This window comes from Mobula birostris, chromosome 10 (genome assembly GCF_030028105.1).
Source record: "Mobula birostris isolate sMobBir1 chromosome 10, sMobBir1.hap1, whole genome shotgun sequence".
Taxonomy (NCBI): domain Eukaryota; kingdom Metazoa; phylum Chordata; class Chondrichthyes; order Myliobatiformes; family Myliobatidae; genus Mobula; species Mobula birostris.
This window is the reverse complement of record NC_092379.1, coordinates 4,688,790-4,709,040: the sequence shown is the minus strand read 5'-3', so window position 1 is coordinate 4,709,040 and position 20,251 is coordinate 4,688,790. Positions and strand designations below refer to the sequence as shown.

General features: G+C 47.4%; 1 protein-coding gene across 1 annotated transcript; it reads right to left on the bottom strand.

Annotated features, from left to right (window-relative positions):
* Nucleotides 1-13,880: 13,880 nt before the first annotated feature.
* On the bottom strand, nt 13,881-14,921 carry LOC140204427 (forkhead box protein G1-like). Its single transcript, XM_072271150.1, has one exon. The coding sequence runs from the start codon at nt 14,919-14,921 to the stop codon at nt 13,881-13,883; it is 1,041 nt and encodes a 346-aa protein (XP_072127251.1).
* Nucleotides 14,922-20,251: the final 5,330 nt, after the last annotated feature.

The window sequence follows — 20,251 nt, the reverse complement described above, 5'->3', positions numbered from 1 at the left end:
GTGGACGGGCCTTGCCTCGACTCTGCTTCAACCGCACCTCGATTCTGCCTCACACTCATTTGCCTGCCTCTGCCTCGACTTCACCTCCCCTCCACTCCCCTCATCTCCGCCTCACCTCCATCGTTTGTGGTGATCGTTTACCAGGAATCTAATTTCTTCAGGCAGAAATGCGGGACTTTGGATTATCAGGAGCAGCATACAGATGTATCCCAGGAATCTAGTTTGGGATCAGTCCTGCCAATGGGGAAACCCCCTCTCCAGCTCTACAGAATTTACAGTCTAAACAAAATTCCCCCTCTCCAGCTCTACAGAATTTACAGTCTAAACAAAATTCAGCTGCAGAACTGAAACAACTCAGAGAGCGAGATCTATAAACACAGAAGTTGTAATCATTTAACAATATACTGGGGCAAGACAATTGCAGGACAACCTGAAAGTTCAAAGTAAATTTATTATCGAAAAATGTGTATGTCACCATACACCACCCTGAGACTTGTTTCCTTGCGGGCATTCACAGGACAACAGAATTTATGAAGAATTATAAATAACAAAGCTAGCTGGTGGCGTAGTGGCATCAGCACTGGACTTTGGGGCAGAAGGTCCCGAGTTCGAATCCAGCCGGCTCCCGTGCACGCTCTCCATCCGTGCTGGGTTGGGCGCTGAGCTGGCAACTCGACCTCGTAAAAAAGAAATTGCCTGCTACAGAGACATCAACAAAGAGTTGATGGCCTATGCTCTCTCATGAGTTTGAAGGCAATTTCTCTCTTTCTCTCTCATAATTAACAAAGACTGACAAACAACCGAAGGACTTTGCTACAACTTCAGAGTCTTTGCCTTTAACGAGCAGGTTACCAGCCTGTATCCAGTGTTACACAAGAAAGCAGCATTCACCAATGATAACCCTCAGCATCCAAGCCATGCTCCCTTCCCGCCGCTACCGTCAGGCAGGAGGTACAAGAACCTTGCAACCCGCCAACACTAGGCTCAGGAACAGTTACTACTTTTCAACGATCAGTCTCCTGAACAAGTGTGGTTAAAAAACCTTAAGATACAGGAGCAGAATTAGGCCATTTGGCCCATCAAGTCTGCTCTACCATTTCATCATGGCTGATCCACTTTCCCTCTCAGCCCCAACCCCCTGCCTTCTCCCCAACTAACCTTTCATGCCCTGACCAATCAAGAACTTATCAAACTCTGCCTTAAATATACCCGATGACTTGGCCTCCAGGCCCGCCTGTGGCAATGGATTTCACAGATTCACCACTCCCTGGCTGAAGAAATTCCGCCTCATCTCCATTCAAAAAGGATGCCCCTCTATTCAGAGGCTGTGTCCTCTGGTCTTAGACTCCCCCACCACAGGAAATATCCTCTCTACATCCACTCTATCAAGGCCTTTCAACGTTCAATAGATTTCAAAGAGGTCACCCCTCACTCTTCTGAATTTTCATGAATACAGGCCCAAAGCCATCAAACGCTCTTCATATGACAAACCTTTCAATCCCAGAACCATTTTTGTGAACCTCCATTGAACCCTCTCCAATAACTTCATTCTCCACAACACTGAACTGATTCCACAACCTACAGATTCACTTTCAAGGACTCTTTACAACTCGTGTTCTCAGGACTTCTTTTTAAAAATTTGGGCAATTTGCCATCTTTTGCACATTGCTTGTTCATCAATCTTGCTCATATATTGTATTTTTGTGAATTCTATTGTATATCTTTATTTCCCTGAAAATACCTGCATAAAAATGAATCTAGAACACAGAACAGTACAACACATTAACAGGCCATTCGGACCACAATGTTGCACCTGACCAGCTAAAAAGCAAATCAAACACTAATCTCTCCTACCTACACTATGTCCATATCCCTCCATCTTCCTCAAGTCCACGTCCCTATCCAAACTTCTCTCAAAAGCCTCTAATGTAATTGTCTCTACCACCACACCAGGAAGCGCATTCCAGACATCCACCACTCTCGGAGTAAAAAACTTACCCCTCACATCTACCTTTTAACCAACACTCTCTCATCTTCAGTCCCTGTCCTCTGGTGTTAGACACTTCACTCCTGGGAATCTCGAGCTGGTATAAGGTGACATAAATGTTCTCTAACAGTAGATGCAACTTCGTTTCTACAATTTCATGAATTTTGTATTTATACTGAAAATTTAACATTCTTTAATTGCCAAAGCAATTTTACAGGCCGAACTGTCTTAATGTAGGAAGCACAACTGATAATTCATACACAGCAGGCTTCCATCAACAGCAATTTAATATCGACCTCTTTTTGTGACGTTGGATAAAGTATAAATACTTACCAGGATAGTGGCTGATATATTTGAAGCGGTGACCATGGGATCTTTTATATCAGCTGTGAAACAGCTTTTCCCCAAAACTGTTAGGCTTCCTAACACCCTGCTCCCTCCCAGCATACATGTACACCCTGTCTGAATGCCCAGCTGACCACCCCCCCCCCCAACTCCCCAACCTACAGACACACTCCCATCCTTGTGCTGGCCTGTCACCATGTGCACTGGTAATTTTGGAACCCGAGTGCAGACAGACTCCAATGTAGAGGTAACAGCCAGAGTTTATTCATAATAATTCCAACAGAATATTGGTGCTCAGCCGAGCGACACTGCAAGATGTAAGATTCTCAAAAGTAGGACCCCACGATTAGCATTAATCAGGCATCCACTTAAATGAAGCAACACACATAAAAATTGCTGGTGAACACAGCAGGCCAGATGTCATCAGGACGAAGGGTCTCGGCCCAAAACATCGACTGTACCTCTTCCTAGAGATGCTTCCTGGCCTGCTGCATTCACCAGCAATTTTAATGTGTGTTGCTTGAAATTCCAGCATCTGCAGATTTCCTCGTATTTCCATTTTAAATGATATCAGTTACACGGTCTGCAGGTATTCTGACCTCTGCAAGGGACTGGCAGCTGTTGGTGGACCTCGAAGGGCAGCTGAAGTTCCCCAACCATATCGCAGCCACCACCCTGCAACCAGACATTGTCCTAGTGTCTGAGTCTACTAAGCAAGTGGTGCTGCTGGAGCTGACAGTCCCATGGGAAGATAGCTTGGAAGAGGCCTTTGAAAGGAAGCTCTCCAAGTACGCAGGACTGGTCAGCAACTGTCAGCAGGCTGGATGGAGAGCGAGGTGTCTCCCATTGGAGGTTGGTTGTAGGGGATTCATAGCCCGTTCTTTAGTTAGAGCCTCCAGCATTTTGGGCATTGAGAGCGAGAGGAAGAGGAGAGCCATCCGCAGTACCACCGATGCGGCAGAGAGGGCCTCAAGATGGCTGTGGCTCAAAAGAGGGGAGCCATGGAGTCATAAGTAGCTAGCCATCTGGACACAAGCTGGGGTCTGATCAGCCCCGCTGGGTCACCTGGAGGAGGGTGTATGATGTTGAAAGACCCGAAACACCCGATGATTCCAGGAACATCACTGAAGATGTGTCCAGGAGCATCAATAGATGTATGTAAACAGACACGGAACCCCCGAGCCTATCAAAATAAACTTAACAAGTTTAAACAGAAAGCACCAGGAGACCACATTACCAATTCAGGTGCTTTAAAAATCTCGGAGCCCAATGCCCAATGCTCTCCGGCGCCCCACACAGGCCTGAAGAGCTCATTACACCAACCACTATTCATCTTTCATTGCCCATCTTTCACATATTTAAACGACGGCTTGTTTTATTATGATAGTGTCGGTAACATTATACTGTCTTCCATAGACATGCACCTCGCTATTTATGTCAGCCTGTCAATCCTCAATCAGTGCCATTCAGGACTCGTCCTGATGTCATTTTGGGACTCCTCTGCATTGTAAGTAAATGCTATGTTCTGCACCTCGGCCCCAGAGAACGATGTTTCATTTAGCCGTATACATGTGTGTGTTTAATGACAATAAACTCGGACTGTAACACCTGTGTTACATCACAGAGCTACTTTAGTGCCCAAAGAATGGCCCTCCCGCAGTACTGCTACGGAATTCCTGCCTTGGAATCCATGTCTACGCTAAGGAAAGACTTTCACTTCCATAGCACCTTTTCCGTTTCTCTCTGAAATTCCCAAACAACCTTACAATTTTCTAATGGAGTCGGTGCTGTCTGATAGGAATCAATGATCACAAGCCCAGTTCAGATGTTCATTCATTTATACTTGGTCCTTTTACCCTGCCAGTAACAATTGAAGCAGTGTGTGCTATCTACAAGATGCACTGTAACAACACACCAAAGTTCCTAAGGCAGCACCTTCCAGACGCACGACCACTACCATCTAGAAGGACGAGAACAGCAGATATCTGGGAACACCACCACTTGGAAATCCCCCTCCAAGTCACTCACCATCCTGACTCGGAAACATATCACCATTCCTTCATTGTCGCTGGGTCAAAATCATGGAATTCCCTCCCTAACAGCACTGTGGGTGTACCTACACCTCAGGGACTGCAGCGGTCCAAGAAGGCAGCTCATCATCACCTTCTCAAGGGCAACCAGGGATGGGCGATAAATGCTGGCTTTGTCATGGTCCGGTCCGTGAAGTCTGCATTCCGGTTCATGGACCAGTCCATTGATCCCTATTCCAGGTTTTCCATTGTTCTGTTGGGTGCTGTAATTGAGGCGCCTGATTCACATTTTGGGCTGGCTACATAAATAGCTCCTTGGTTCAGCTTCATTTGCTGGACTGTTCCCTTCTCTTCACCTTCCTCCTGAAGACTTGCCTGCAACCTCGTCTGCATCCTCGCCTGTATCGCTGTCAAGTTTTACCGCCGGAGCAAGACCAGAGCCTTGCTGTGTCTAGATAAGGAACTGTCTTTCATTGTTTGGAACTGTCTCTTTGTGTCCACATCTTTGCTAGGTAGGTCTGGCCATTTGCCGCTACCTTGAGTTGGAACTGTCTCTGTATCTGCGCCTTCTAGGTAGGTCCGGCTGTTTACTGCTATCTAGTGTTCAGAACCATCTCTGTGTCCACGCCTTCGCTAGGTAGGTATGGCCATTTGCCGCTTCCTTGTGTTGGGAACCATCTCATCATGCTCAGCATTCTGTGTATGAGTCCCTGCCCTATGTCCAGTTCCTAAGGAGGGGTTCCAGCTCTGTGTTCCATGTTCCTGTCTCCCAAGACCAATGTTCTGTGATCTGCGTACCTGTCTCCCAAGACCAAGGCTCGGTGATCTGCGTACCTGTCTCCCAAGACCAAGGCTAGGTGATCTGCGTACCTGTCTCCCAAGACCAAGGCTCGGTGATCTGCGTACCTGTCTCCCAAGACCAAGGCTCTGTGATCTGCGTACCTGACTCCCAAGACCAAGGCTCGGTGATCTGCGTATCTGTCTCCCAAGACCAAGGCTCGGTGATCTGCGTACCTGTCTCCCAAGACCAAGGCTCGGTGATCTACGTACCTGTCTCCCAAGACCAAGGCTCGGTGATCTGTGTACCTGTCTCCGAAGACCAAGTCTAGGCTTCGGGGTCTCATCCTGTCCTTGTGCCTCGCCCAGCCCAGGAGTACCTTGTCTAGTCCAAGCCACGTCTAAGAACCTCGTCCTGTCCAAGTCAAGGCTTTGTGTTCTCGTCCTGTGCAGGAGTTCCACGTCCAGTCCTGTAGCCATGTCTTGTCCTCGCCTAGATCTGGGGTCCGAGCCTCAGTCAAGATCCAGGTTCCAGGTCCCTGTCCAGTCTCTGGCTCGGAGTCCTTGTCCAGGTTCCAAGTTCCTAGTTCCTCGTCCAGGTCCTGCTTTCCTAGTCTAGTCCTAGCCCAGGCCCTGTATCCTAGTCTTGTCCAGCATCGTTTCCTCCCCACTTCCCTTGCTTTCTTGACACACCTAGTCCTGTTCCTAGTACTTCAGTGTCTGTGTCTGGCATTTGGCTCCGCTCCAGCACCCCCCTTATGACATGCTTAGCTGGTGATGCCCACATCCCGTAAATTAATAAATTAAATTAACAGCAAGTCTGGGTGGGTGAGGTGGAGCTGTGTCTCTACAAAAGGTGTAAGACACTCCTTCCCTCCGCTAGCCTGCAGGTCACCCTTGGGCAAGGTGTAGCACCTGATTAGCCCCCTGATCAGGGTCACATGAAGCCATGGGAGCAGGTGGTGGGTGGTCGTACGAGCAGCCGGTGCAGGTCAAAAGCCCTGGTTATGTGACCACTGACGCCGGGCAGACAATCTCTGATAATGGCTGGAGTCACCCGTCTTGTAAAGACACTGCCCTGAAGAAGACAATGGCAAACCACTTCTGTAGAAAAATTTGCCAGGAACAATCATGGTCATGGGAAGACCATGATTATCCATGTCATACAACACGGCACATACGGATGATGAACATCAAAAAGAATTACGCACAAAGAGCAACACACACAAACACAAAACGCTGGAGGAACTCAGCAGGTCAAGCAGCGTCTATGGAAATGAATAAAGAGCCAACATTTCAGGCTGAGACCCTTCAGCAGGACCTGATGAGAGATGGGCTCTATATTCCTCTCTATTGATGCACCACGGTAGAGTAGCGGTTAGTGAAACACTACTATAGCTCAGGGCATTCAGAGTTCAATTCCATCACAGCCTGTAAGGAGTTGATACCTTCTCCCAGTGACCATGTGGGTTTCCACCACGTGCTGTGGTTTCCTCCCACAGTCCAAAGACATACCGGATAGTGGGTTAATTGGACCTTGTAATTAGGCTGGGGTTAAATTGATTCAAAGACTCAAAGTATATTTATTATCAAAGTATGTATGCAGAATACAACCCTGAAATTCTTCTTCCCCACTGACAGCCACAAAACAAGGAAACACCATGGATCTTGTACAAACCCCAACCCCACACACAAAAAACAAATCATGCAAACAGCAAAAAAGAGAGAAAAACACAGAATACACGATATGAAGCCATTAAGTTATCGGAAGAGTCCGTGCATATTCAGTTCAGATCAGTTCAGTTCAATTGCAGGCGGCACCCATCAAAATTACACAAAATAGCAATGAAAAAAGGAGCAATCAGAAACTAGAAACACACCATAACATCAACTACAGAGAGTGGTCACTGGGCAGTGTCGCTCGTTGAGCCTGAAGAATCTGTTCCTCCCAGTATCTCTAAAATAAAAATAAAATAGATCCTGTCTGACCTGCATTTTGTGAGAGTGTTACTCTGGATTGCCAGCGTTTGCAGAATCTCCTGTGTTAATACACAAAAATCAGTCAGCCCTCTCAGCTCCAAAAACCGGGTTCAATCCTGTTCTTGAGTTCCCTCCCCCCGTGTGAAGTTTGCACATTCTCCCTGTAATCTGATGGTGCTCTGCTTTCATCCCACATCTCCAAAGATTAATTGGCTATCCTGAACTGCTCCCCGGTGTGAGTCGGTTGCAAAAGTGTTAGAGGGGATTTAATCGGAAGAACGGTCAGGATGGGAAACAGTTTGTTCCCTCAGGCCATTAGACTTCTGAACTCCCGGCCGCTTCACATTCGATCTGTCACCAGATAATTTGTACTGAACCCTACAATATTTAATTTATGCACTTGACTTTGTTTATCTTTGTGTAATTTATTTGTAGATTTAGTTCTTACTTTCCTAAGTTATTGTGTGCTATGTGTACTACTGTGCTTTACACCCTGGTTCAGAGAAATGCTGTCTTGTTTGACAGTATACATGTATATAGTTAAATGACAATAAACTTGACTTGACAAATTGGCATCTGGGAGAGAACATATTGAAGAGTAAGGGGAAATACCGTCAGGAAGGAGGTACAGGAGCCTGAAGACACACACTCAGTGATTCAGGAACAGCTTCTTCCCCTCTGCCATCAGATTTCTGAATGGACATTGAACCCATGAACACAACCTCACTACGTTTTACTCTTTCTTTGTGCCATCTATTTAACTTAACACACACACACGCACACACACACACACACACACACACACACACATATACTGTTTATATATAGAAACATAGAAAACCTACAGCACAATACAGGCTCTTTGGCCCACAAAACTGTGCCGAACATGTCCCTACTTTAGAGCTACCTAACCCTCTATTTTCCTAAGCTCCATGTAGCCATCCAGGAGCCTCTTAAAAGACCCTATTGTTTCCGCCTCCACTACTGCCGCCGGCAACCCATTCCACGCACTCACCACTCTCTGCATAAAAAACTTACCCCTGACATCTCCTCTGTACCTCCTTCCAAGCACCTTAAAACTGTGCCCTCTCATGCTAGCCATTTCAGCCCTGGGGAAAAGCCCCTGACTATATATACGTATACATTTACAGTAAATTTACAATTGTTGTTATTATATATTGCTGCTGCATGACAACTAATTTTATAACATACGCTGGTGATCATAAACCTGATTCTGAAATAAGAGAGAGGGTGGGATGAATCTATTGCGAGCTATTATTGACTTGATGGGACGAATGGCCTCTCGTGCTGTAATAAGTAAGTACTTAAATAGTAATGTGTTTATTCATTTGTGTCGCCTGCAGTGAAGATGCCAGACCTAAAGCCCAGTTGGATTTACACAGGGGGGTATTCCTCAAACTTGCCCATCCTTCCATAACCTCTTTCCCTTTCCTCTGGTGAAAGCTGGAGTACACTTGTGTCTATGCAGGGCCCCAGCCCCTTTTTGTGCCATAGACCCCTACCATTAACTAAGGGGTCCATGGCCCTAGGTTGGGCTATTGGATAACATTCAGACATTGAATTACAGAAGGTTTAATTGTTTATTTGTTTGTTGTTTGTTTGTTCAGCACGAAGTCACCCCAGCAACCCCCGACAAACCCGAGCCCGATAACAGGACAATTTACAACGACCAATTAAAACCTGGTCGGTCTATGGCCTGTGGGAGGAAACCGGAGAACCCGGAGGAAACCAGCGCGAGGACGCGCAGAGAATCCTTTCGGAACGGTGCTGGAATTGAACCCTGAACTCAGGAATTCCCCCGAGCTGCCCTAGCCCGACACCCAGGTCTAATTACAAACTGCCCCAGAGGGCAGAGGTCGTTAAACACGTTGCTGAACCACTCGGGGAATGATGGCCTTTCCCCGGCTGAAATTATGCATTTCCAGCTTCTGCCCGCGGCCCTGTTCTCAAGACCGCGGGCACTGAGGCAAAATCGACCCCACCCCACGGGTATCTCAAGTTGAAGCTTTTCGTCACACGACCAAACGAAACAAAGTTCCCCCGGACCACGTGTACCCACAAAACAGACATCAGGCACACAGCACATAAAACAAAATATCACCACCAATAAGTTAATAAAGTATAATTCAAAACGCATTAGTGCACAGCACAGGTAAACAGCAGAGAGCTCGCTGGTGGCAGGGAACTCAGTCTCACAGCCTGAGGGTAGCGGCCGGTACCCAGTCCTGCTGCTCCCGCACCTCCTTCCGGACGGTAGTGGGTCAAAGAGTTTGCGGTATGGGCGGTAGGGATCCTCCGTGCAGGTTGCGTCTGTGTTTATGGGGGGATCTCCGAACACCCGGCGGAGTGTGTTGCGGGGGCTCCGTTCCCGGGACGCGGAACTGTTCACGAGTCTACGGGACAAGATCATCCGAGCGAGCGGGCAAGGGCGGCTGCCAGCCGCCGCCGCTGAATGGGCGGGTCCCCTCACCTCTCCCGGCTCTGCTCGGCTCTCTCCGGCCTGGATCGTTGTGACTCGGGGGAGGGAGATTGGTTCCGTTCCCACCTGGCAAAGGGGCCTACCGTCTGCAGGTGCCCTTCAGATAGGCGCTCAGAACCCGTACGAATCAGTGTGATACTGCCACACTGAAAAGAAACCTTGGCTGTTTAAACCGCACCCCAAAACGCAGGCAATATGTTATCTCCAAAAGCTAGTACTGTAGTGCGATCACTCGAGTCGACTGTGATGCTCCCTTAACGGCGAACGCCCGTGCGTGACTTTGTTTAACTGGGGGAGGCTGATACACCGGGAGCCACCGCACGGTCCTTGGCGGATCGGGGTCACGGTCCAGCGGCAAGACAACCGGGAACCCTTCACTTCAGAATCAGAATCAGTTTAATTTCACTGGCATATGGTCGTGAAATTTGTTGTCTTTGCGGCAGCAGTACCATGCAATACATAATAATAATTTTTAAACTGCGAATTACAATGAGTATATATATTAAAAAGTTCAATTAACTAAGTAGTGCAAAAACAGAAATAAAAAAGTAACGCGGTAGTATTCATGGGTTCAATGTCCATTCAGAAATCTGACGGAAGAGGGGAAGAAGCTGTTCCTGAATCGTTGAGTGTGTGTCTTCAGGCTCCTGAACCTCCTCCCTGATGGTAGCACTGAGAAGAGGGCACGTCCTGGGCGATGGGGGTCCTTAATGATGGACGCTGCCTTTCTGAGGCATCGCTCCTTGAGGATGCCCTCTACGGAGGCTAGTGCCCATGACAGAGCGGGCATTCGACGTCATGCCCGATAGGGGGCTCGGGCGGTCCGGAGTTCGGAAGGAGTTTGTTCGCTCTCCGGGTGCTGCGGTTTCCGCCCCCGGTCCAAGGACGTGCCAGTTAGTAGGTTGATCGGTTTTTGTAAGTTGCCCTGGGATTCGGCCGGGGTTGCTCCGCGCTGTGTCTCTTAATAAATAATAACTAATGAGGGGCATTTAAGAGAGACACGGGTGTGAGCAAAATGGGGGGCCATGCAGGAGGGAAGGGTTAGATTGATCGGGGTAGAGGCGCTGCCGTACAGTGCCAGAGAAAAGGGTTCGATCCTGACTTCGGGCGCTGTCTGTGTGGAGTGTGAACGTTCCCACTACGACCCCGTGGATTTCCCCCGCCCGCCCGCTGTCCTCCCACATTTCAAAGATATACTGGCAGCGGGTTAATTTGCCGTAATGAATTTCCTGTGTGGGCTTTCAGAATTGGAGCCAGGTTTATGGTCGGCGCGGACTCGTCGGGCCAGAGGGGCCTGTACCCTACTGGTGGGCCGAAGGGCCCCTGCCGCGCTGTAACTGTTCTATGTTCTAATGGTCTGCCCTCTGAAACGGGTCAGCAATGCGACAGATCGCCAACTCCCACAGCCCGCGACGGCGTCGCTGCTGAATGGGGTTCTCTCGGCCGCGATTCCTACGACAGGAGTCGGAAAATCCGTCGGCGGCTGAAGGGTGCGTTGAAATGTCTTGGGGTGGCGAAAGAAACGCCGTACAGAGGTTCCACATGGAGGGTGAAAGGACATCTCTAACCCCCTCTAATGTACTTCACCCAACCAATCGCATAATGTCGTTCAGCAGAGAAGCGGGTCCAACTGCTCCATCGAGAATCCGCTAACCGCATTTACCAGAACTTGGTCCGGAGCTTTCTAAGCCCGGGCGATTCAAATGTTAGTCTAGGTTTGAGATTTCACAGAGCTAACAAAATTATGAGGGGTATGGCGGGGGAGGGGGTGCAATCAGGCTTTTCCCCCCACTGAGGTTGGGTCGGATTACAACCAGAGGTTGTGGGTTAAGGGTGAAAGGTGAGAAGTTTAAGGGGAACATGAGAGAGGAAACTTCTTCACGCAGAGGGTGATGAGAGTCTACCACGAGCGGTGCGTGCGAGCTCAGCTTCAACATTTAGAGGAAGTTTGGATGGGTAGGTGAATGGCAGGAGCACGGCGAGCTACGGTCCCGGTGCAGGTCGATGGGAGTAGGCAGTTTTAATGGTTCAGAACGGACTAGTTGGGCCGAATGGCCTGTTTCTGCGCTGTTCAGTTTTTTTCCTATATTTATAATGTATTACAATGTGCTGCTGCCGCAAAGTTAACAGATTTCACGACATATGCCGGTGATATTAAACCTGATTCTGTACTCTGATTCTATCTATAGAAACAGCAGCCCTCGGCTCTCCGTTCCAGCAAGCTCACAGAATCCGGACCGCTCAGAACGAACAGGAGCGGCAGGAACAAGTTGCGAGTGAAGCCCCTCGCAGGCACTGTAAAACACAGCAGGGCGGTGGGGACGATGGCGCCTAACTCTGTCCCTGAGTACCGTTACCAATTAGCCTCCTGGTCAATAAAGAAGGAAAATAGCGGAAACAAACAACATCGGTGGGGGGGGGGGAACTACAGTTAATTTTTCAAGTTGAATCCACTTCATCTGAACTGGGTGCCTTTCCAGTCTTGATGAAGGATCCCGGCCCGAAACGTCGACTCTTTATTCCTGTCCACAGACGCTGCCTGGCCTGCTGAGTTCCTCCAGTATTGTTTGTGAGTGTGCCCGTGTGTGTGTGTGTGTGTGTGTGTGTGTGTGTGTGTGTGTGTGTGTGTGTTACCCTGGATTTAAATTTCAGAGAGTCTCAGAAAGGTCTTGAACCAGAAATATTAATTCTGTCTGGCTTTGTATAGACCCTGGCCTGACCCACTGAGTCTTTCCAGTGCCTTTACGATATCTTATTTAAAATTTCCGTTATCTGTAGCTTCATCTCGAGCCCCCTTTTCTAAATTCGTTAAATTTGCATTTTGAAAAATTTCTCTCGAATCTTTCTTCAATTTTCCGGACAGGGAGTTCGATAGCGGCATCTCCCTGGATCTCACCAACGTCACTTTCAAAGTGTTGAGGATGGGCAAATGCCCAGCTTTTAGAGTCCGGACCATAATGTTGGGAAGATAATTCGTAACCAGTGTACAGAGAAGACGGGCCGGTCATACACCGCTCCCCCTCCGCTGACCACACTGCAGTCGGTGGCACCCACATTCCAATGCGATTTAAAATGTAACTTTAAAAAAACTGCAGATGCTGGAAACCTGTAATAAAATCAAACGAAAAAAAAAACACAAACAGGAAACATCCAACAGGTCGGGCAGCATCTGTGGAGAGAAAAAGGAAGGAACTCGTTCTGTAAATTTCTTTTCACCAATGCAGGGTTTCGGACCGAAACGTTGACAAATCATAAACACAAGAGATTTTGCAGATGCTGGAAATCCTGAGTAACACATACAGTCACACACACACACCACACTCCACACACTCACACGCACCACACACACACGCGCGCGCACACAGTAACACACACACACACACACACACACACACACACACACACACACACACACACAGTAACACACACACACACACACACACACAAACTGCTGGAAGAAATCTCAGCACAGTACTGTAGTGGTCAGCACAACGCTTTACAGAACCAGTGACCCGGGTTCGATTCCCGCCGCTGTCTCTACGGGTTTGTACGTTCTCCCCGTGACTGTGTGACCATGTGTAATTCCTCTCACAGTTCCTCCAAAGACTGTGGTAGGTAATTGGTCATTGTAAATCGTCCTGTGATTGGGCTGGACGGCGCAGCTCATTTCCGCAATACAGTATCTCGATAAACAAATAAAATCGGCAGGTCAGGCAGCATCTATGGAAATGAACGAACGGTCGACGTTTCGGCCCGAGACCTTTCACCAGGACTGTACGTTGTGTGCGTTACGTTGACAATCTCCACCCCCGCCCCCCTCACTCGGATAATGCTCCATGTGCCAAATTAGATACACACTCATATCTAATAATTTGTTAGCTACAAACTATGAAGTAGGGAGGCAGGAACACAGGCTGTGTTCTGACCTAAAACATCAACTATTTCTCTCTCCGCAGATGCTGCCTGGCCTGCTGAGTTTTTTTTTACATTTTTTAACATTTCCAACACCATTTACAGCTTAAGTTTAGAAAGGTTTGTAAAAATGTCACAATCTTTCTGACTTTAGTTTTTAACTCAAACATTACCTTTAATATTGAAAGTTTTTACATACCTCATTGCAAATAAACATAAGTTCCTCCAATACTGATTCTATACAGATAAATGGTCTGTTTTCAATAATTTATCCCCCTCCCATTACACTCATTAGTTAATTGTGCCTTCAGTCTGTTATTTACATAATAAATAATCCGGTCCCGGGCTTTCAGAGGACCAGGGGGTTGAAGGGAGGGTTTTGGGTCTGGCTGGGGAGGAAGGTATTGGGAAAGCTGGAATAAGGCGTGACGAATTCTTCGTTGTGTTTGAAGAGCGGAGGGGCCATTCCAGCGAGGGAGGCGGCCGGTCCGGTCACCGGCGGGTGCTGGAACTGTGAGATGAGGTAACCGGCCTGGCCGGCGAGCAAGTTAACGGAGCACGGTCTGTAGGAGGCGGGGATGGCGAGTCCGTGGGGCAGGGAGGTGGCCAGGGCGGCTGCCGCGACCTGGTGGTGGGCGGCGCCGAAGGGCAGGTCGAGAGCGGCCAGCTTGTCGCCGCCGGCGCCGAGCTGCTGCGACAGGACGGCGGCGTAGGAGACGGCCGGGTCCGGGTACGAGGCCGCGGCGCCGAGGCCCGGGTGGGCTTGGTGCAAAGAGAGGAGGGGAGACACGGGCCAGTAGAGCGAGCCGGCCAGCGCCAAGCCCGGGGAGGCGAGTCTCGCTCCCCTCTTGAAAGCCAGCTTGGCCCTGGTTGAGGTCGACCTCCTCCGCAGCTTGCCGGTCGCCCCTCCGATGAACACGTCGTCGCTGGAGGGGTCAAGCATCCAATAGTTGCCCTTGCCCGGGTCATCGTAATGCCTCGGCACCTTGACGAAGCACTTGTTCAGACTCAGGTTGTGCCTGATTGAGTTCTGCCAACCTTGTTTGTTCTCCTTATAATAAGGGAAATTCCGCATTATGAACTCGTAAATGGCACTCAGCGTCAACCTCTTCTCCGGACTCTGGCGAATAGCCATCATAATCAGGGCATTGTAGCTGAAAGGGGGCTTTTCGTGCTTGACACTGTCTCTGTTCGCTTCCCCGTTCACTCCGTCTCGCTCTGCCTCCTTCCCTGGGACGTCCCGAGCCGGCAACCTCCTGGCACCGGACGGCCCGTCCTCCCCGCGACCGCTTCTCTCCAGCTTCAGCTCGGGGCTCCTGCCGACCATCGTCTCGGGCAGGAGGTTCTTGATGGCGAAGAGCGCTCGGTCGGACACTTCGGGCTCTCCCATGGCCGCCACGACATCCAGTTCTCCCCGTAATCTCCCCGCGAATGTCAAATCGCAGAAACCGCCCCCACCCCCGCAGCACCTCGAAGATTTGCCGGGCCCCTCCCCTCTCGGGTCCCTCAACCTCTCGCCAATAGCCTCGCCGCTCAACGCCGCTGGAGCCAATCAGCTTCCCCCGATCTGCACTCCCCCCCACCCCCAAACCCACTGAAGGTGTTCATTCCCAAACCTAGGCTCGGAGGCCCACTGAAAATGTTAATGAATTTATTTATTTTTGCCCTCTTCGCGATGAAAGTTAGGGCTGCGGGCAATCCGGAGTATCTGAAAGGTAAGGACCCTGTCTTCAATTCTTCTGTCTCGTTCATATTGCTTTAAATAAATAAAACACCTCTACAGCACGAATTCAAAGGCAGGGAAACGGGCAGGCTCAAATATACCTCTAGATGTTTAAAAATCATTTATTTGTACTTTGGAAGCTTTAGAACACACCTGCCCGACACAAAGACACATTGTCACACGCAGTAAAACACACTGCACGCAGATACACAGTTAAACGCGCACAAGTACGTAATACGACTCAAGAATCACACACGGGTTAAACACTGACTCAGTCTCGCCGAAGGAGAGTTTTAAAAAAAATAAATTTATTCCGCATACGCCTGGGGGTATTCAAAACACAAATACGAATCGATGTGTTTGTGGAGATTTGTTTTCAAAGTTCCACAGACACAAGCAAACGCGAGCACGCCAAACTGTGGAAACTCAGACGCACACTTTAAAAAAAACATCCCAGAGCGACTCACGCAAAATGCTGGAGGAACTCAGCAGGTCGGGCAGCATCTGTGGAAATGATTAGATAGATGGTCGACGTTTTGGCCCGAGACTCTTCTTCGGGGCTTACAAAATATTCGGGAACCTTAAACAGACAGACAGAGACACACACACACACACTGACACAAAGGGGGAAAGAGAGAGACGCACGCACACACAGGCCTCTATAGATAGAGATTCTATAGACAAGCATAACTTCAAAAACGTACACTGTACTTCAAATTCAAACGCACGAATATATATTTTTAAAATACCTCATAAAACCCACACCGAAACAAAATCTCAACTGCACGCGCAGCACAGACGCTCGGTAAATCGGTTTAAAAACTGTCTGAGATAACTCCAGCTTTTTAAAAAACAGTTATGGGTCATGGCGTGAATAAAAATGGTTTAAGGAACGAACGGCCTGAAGTGAATCTTAGTTTTCAGAAGATAAATTACGGTGTTTTTTTTTTGTACTTGTCAAGTGCAGATAAATTCTGGGGGAGAAATGGACATTTTAAAGATAAAACATCGTCTGTTACAAGACGCGCGAACACGTAGAAAATAAATTTGATTACAGCTCGAGGTAAAGTTAGACTAAATGTATATCTGACGTGTTTATTGTTATCCCAAAACTGCGCGCGAAATCCCTACCACATAAAGATACTGGAAGATAGAACATTTTTTTAAACATAGATCAGCACGACATACAAACAGATCCTTCGGCCCACAATCTTGTGCCGAACCAATTAAATTGTTAATTAAATGGTATTCAGCAGAGACAGTTGAAAGCGTTGGGTCACGAACGTTAAGAATTACGGAGGGAGATAGAGGGGAAAATGTTACCAGGAGGGAGATAATGAGAACATAAACAAATACCGTCGGGAGAGACAAGGGAAACAGCGAGAAAGGGTCATTTCGCGTTAGGGCGCATTTCCAATATCGGTGTTTTACCTGGACATTCACCATATTAGGAAAAGCTACGGATATCCTCATAAACGCTACTTAATGATGAGTTCCGATGAAGGGTCTCGGCCCGAATTGTTGACTGTTCATTCATTTCGACAGACGCTGCCCGACCTGCCGAGTTCCTCCAGCGTTCTGTGTGTGTTGCTTCGGATTTCCAGCATCCGCTGAATTTCTTATGTTTGTAACTTAAATTATTAGTTTTGCAATATCGGTAGTATTACAGAATTTTCTGCTCTGCTTTGCAACATCACGCATAGTCTGCGAGACTATGTTTAACTCGTGATAATTTTTTTAAGTCCGTGCGCTCGTTTAACTACTGCTGTCTTTTACTGCCCGCGGCCGTCTGCCTCTGCATTGGGACTCTGTGTTTTCCGTGTACCGATCATTTTATGCATTTATTGTAAGTTATCGTAATTTTATGTCCGTTCCGCTGCCGAAAAACAACAAATTTCACATCATGTAACTGCGTTCTAAAATGAAGAAAACTTGATCTGAATAAATAATTTCATTTAACTAACTGCGACCTCGGTAAAATACAGTGCCGAGCAAAAGTCTATATTAAAAAAAAATCTGTAAAGCGAAGATGATTTCAAAATAATGAAATAAAAGTTTCTAGATATCAAAAATTACTATAAAGAGCGGAAAACAGTAAAACAAAACTAAATATTTGGTGAGACCACCCTTTAAAACTGCATCAATTCTTTTAAGTACACTGTTGTGCAGTTTTATAAGAAAATCAGCTGGTAGGTTGGAGAACTTGGAGAATTTGCCACAGTTTTTCTGCAGACTTTGGCTGTCTCGCTGGCTTCTGTCTCTCCAGATAATCCCAGGCAGCCTCGACGATGTTGAGATCAGGGTTTTGTGCAGGCCGTACCCTCTGAAACCAAAAACCTAGAGTGCTTAACACTTCTGCACACTGCTGTATATCTGTCAGAATTTCCATACAGTGATGTTGAAGAATAAATGCGAATAATTGCCAACAAATTATTCGTCATGATTTTTGAAACGTTATTTTAGTTTTTCAGCCAATAACGTCTAAATGTTTGTTCCCCTCTCCCTCGCCAGTCGCCCGAATTTAATGTCGGCAACCGAAGTAATCCCCGGTTTGAAAAACCCCAGTCAGAGACCGGCGAGGTGAACTTCACGTTTTCTGTTTGGACATTTGATGTATTCTTTGTCGTGGCAGTTTCTTTTAATCGATAATAAACACAAGAGGTGCTACAGATGCTGGAAATCTTGAGCAAGACGCACACATACACAATACTGGATGAATTAGGAGGTCAGACAGCATCTATGGAGAGGAATTAAACGTCGTCGTTCCGGACTGAGAACCCCCAGCGGGTCTCGGACGGAATGCAAGCTGTTCAGTCATTTCCATTGATGCTGCCCGACGTACTGGGTTCCTCCCGCATTTCGTCCGTGTTTCTTTAATCATGATTAAACAAAACCTTAGGAGAACCAGGAGACCCGAGCGGTCATCTTGTTTATCATTTTTAATGTAAATATAGGAGGTTAGGGGAGAAAACACGAAACCAATTATTAATAAAAACTACATTTATTGAAACGCTCTGCTTGAAGTAACGCGATGCCCGTTTGCCCCAGGGGCTTTAAACCTACGAACACAATTATTCGACCCAGTTTGAGGAGGAGTTACATTATTGTATTTAAAATTTAACCTCCCTGTCGCTTGCTGCTGACGATCACACCCCGAAATGATTTAGCTTATTGCCTGTCTACAGCTTCGATGTATGTATGGTCTAAACAATTTTTAAAAGAATCTTTAGATATCTCTTTTTTTCTACAAATAGACCATCTCCTCCGTCCCAACTGCGGTAGAGGGAACTGTGCCGAATTTACTAGTAAAGAACATTAAAATCTCAGTAATTTCTTCCAACACCCGAATTAAATGTTTCTTCTTCCGTTTCTTTGTCGGGGTTAAAGCGTATCTGATGATAAAAATGCAATAATTTCATAGTTCTCCTAGAATCGAATTCAGCTGTAGTTTAAAACGATAAACTCGGGGTTTTAAACACAATCAAAAATCCATTTATTCAGCGAGTGTAGTTTTAGACTCCCGCTGCGGTGTTTGAATGCCTGGCGTTTATATGTCTGTAAAATCTTTACAAAATACGTTCTTTTTTAAAAAAAAAATCTGCTTTTGAAGGACTTTTTCTTCAGATTCATGCACGTTATTTTCTCGCTCTCAACCCCCTTGGAGGTGGGGTAAAAAAAAACTTTTATCGCCCGGTTAAACACGGCGAGTGGTCCACTTAAGGCAATATGCATTCTGCAAATGTCTTCAATTTATAAACCTTCTTAAACCCGATCATTTAACGCAACACAGTGCAAGTTATAAATGCATGAAAATCTGCAGACGCTGGAAATCCAGAGCAACAGACACAAAATGCTGGAGGAACTCAGCAGGTCAGGCAGCATCTGTGGAGATAAACAATCAGCGTTCCTCCAGCATTGTGTCTCTGTGTGTGTGTGTGTGTGTGTGTGTGTCTGTGTGTGTGTGTAAGTGTGTATGTGTCTGTGTGAGTGTGTGTGTCTGTGTGAGTGTGTGTCTGTGTGTGCGCGCGCGCGCGTGTGTGTGTGTGTGTGTGTGCGCGTGTGTGTGTGTGTGTGTGTGTGTGTGTCTGTATGTGTGTGTGAGTGTGTGTGTGAGTCTGTGTGTGTGTCTGTGTGTGTCTGTGTGTGTGTGTGTCTGTGTGTGTGTGTGTGTGTGTGTGTGTGTGTGTGTGTGTGTGTGTGTGTGTGGCTTTGCAAATTATCCCTAATTTCTGTTTAGTAATGTCTTCCCTCCCTCCGCGACATGTTTTTTTTTCAGGCAGAAGATCAAAATATTCAGACATTTATTCATTTAATTGTCCTTCCAGTTTATTTTGAAATTCCGAGTCAATTCGTTCTTCACGAATACGGCAATAAATTAAATAGAACTGGTTAACTTTTTTTCCTGAATTTCTGAAGTATTTAGGGAACTTTTGGATCCGATCTTAAGATACATTTCGTGCGGATAGGTGGGAACGTGTCAACAAGTTAACTGAAAAATAACTGCCCGATACCGCAATTTCCTCGAGTTTCCGGTACTTGCCCCCTCCCCCAACATTCCCCATTCCAATTCCCCTCTCTCACCTTCTCTCCTTCTCCTTCCCTGCCCATCACCCCCTTCCCTTTCCTCCACAGTCTTCTGTCCTCCCCTATCAGATTCCCCCTTCTCCAGCCTTTATCTCCTCCCCCAGTCGATTTCCCAGCTCTTTGCTTCACCCCTCCCGGTTTCACCTGTCACCTCCCACCTTGAACTTCTTCCTCCCCTCCCCTCCCCCCCACCCCCTTACTCTGACCTCGCTTCCTTTCCAGTCCTGATGAAAGGTCTTGACCCGAAACATTGACTGGACTCTTCCCCATAGATGCTGCCTGGCCTGCTGAGTTCCTCCAGCAATTTTGTGTGTTGCTGCTGCAGATAATGGAAATCTGAAATAAAATTGCTGAAGTTCCACAGCTCTTCTTGCTCTGGGGCGGGGGTAGGGGGGGGTGGTAGTTACATTATA

Bases quoted from the DNA above. Each gene is read 5' to 3' on its own strand.
- LOC140204427 (XM_072271150.1), bottom strand. From the start codon at position 14,921: ATGGGAGAGCCCGAAGTGTCCGACCGAGCGCTCTTCGCCATCAAGAAC.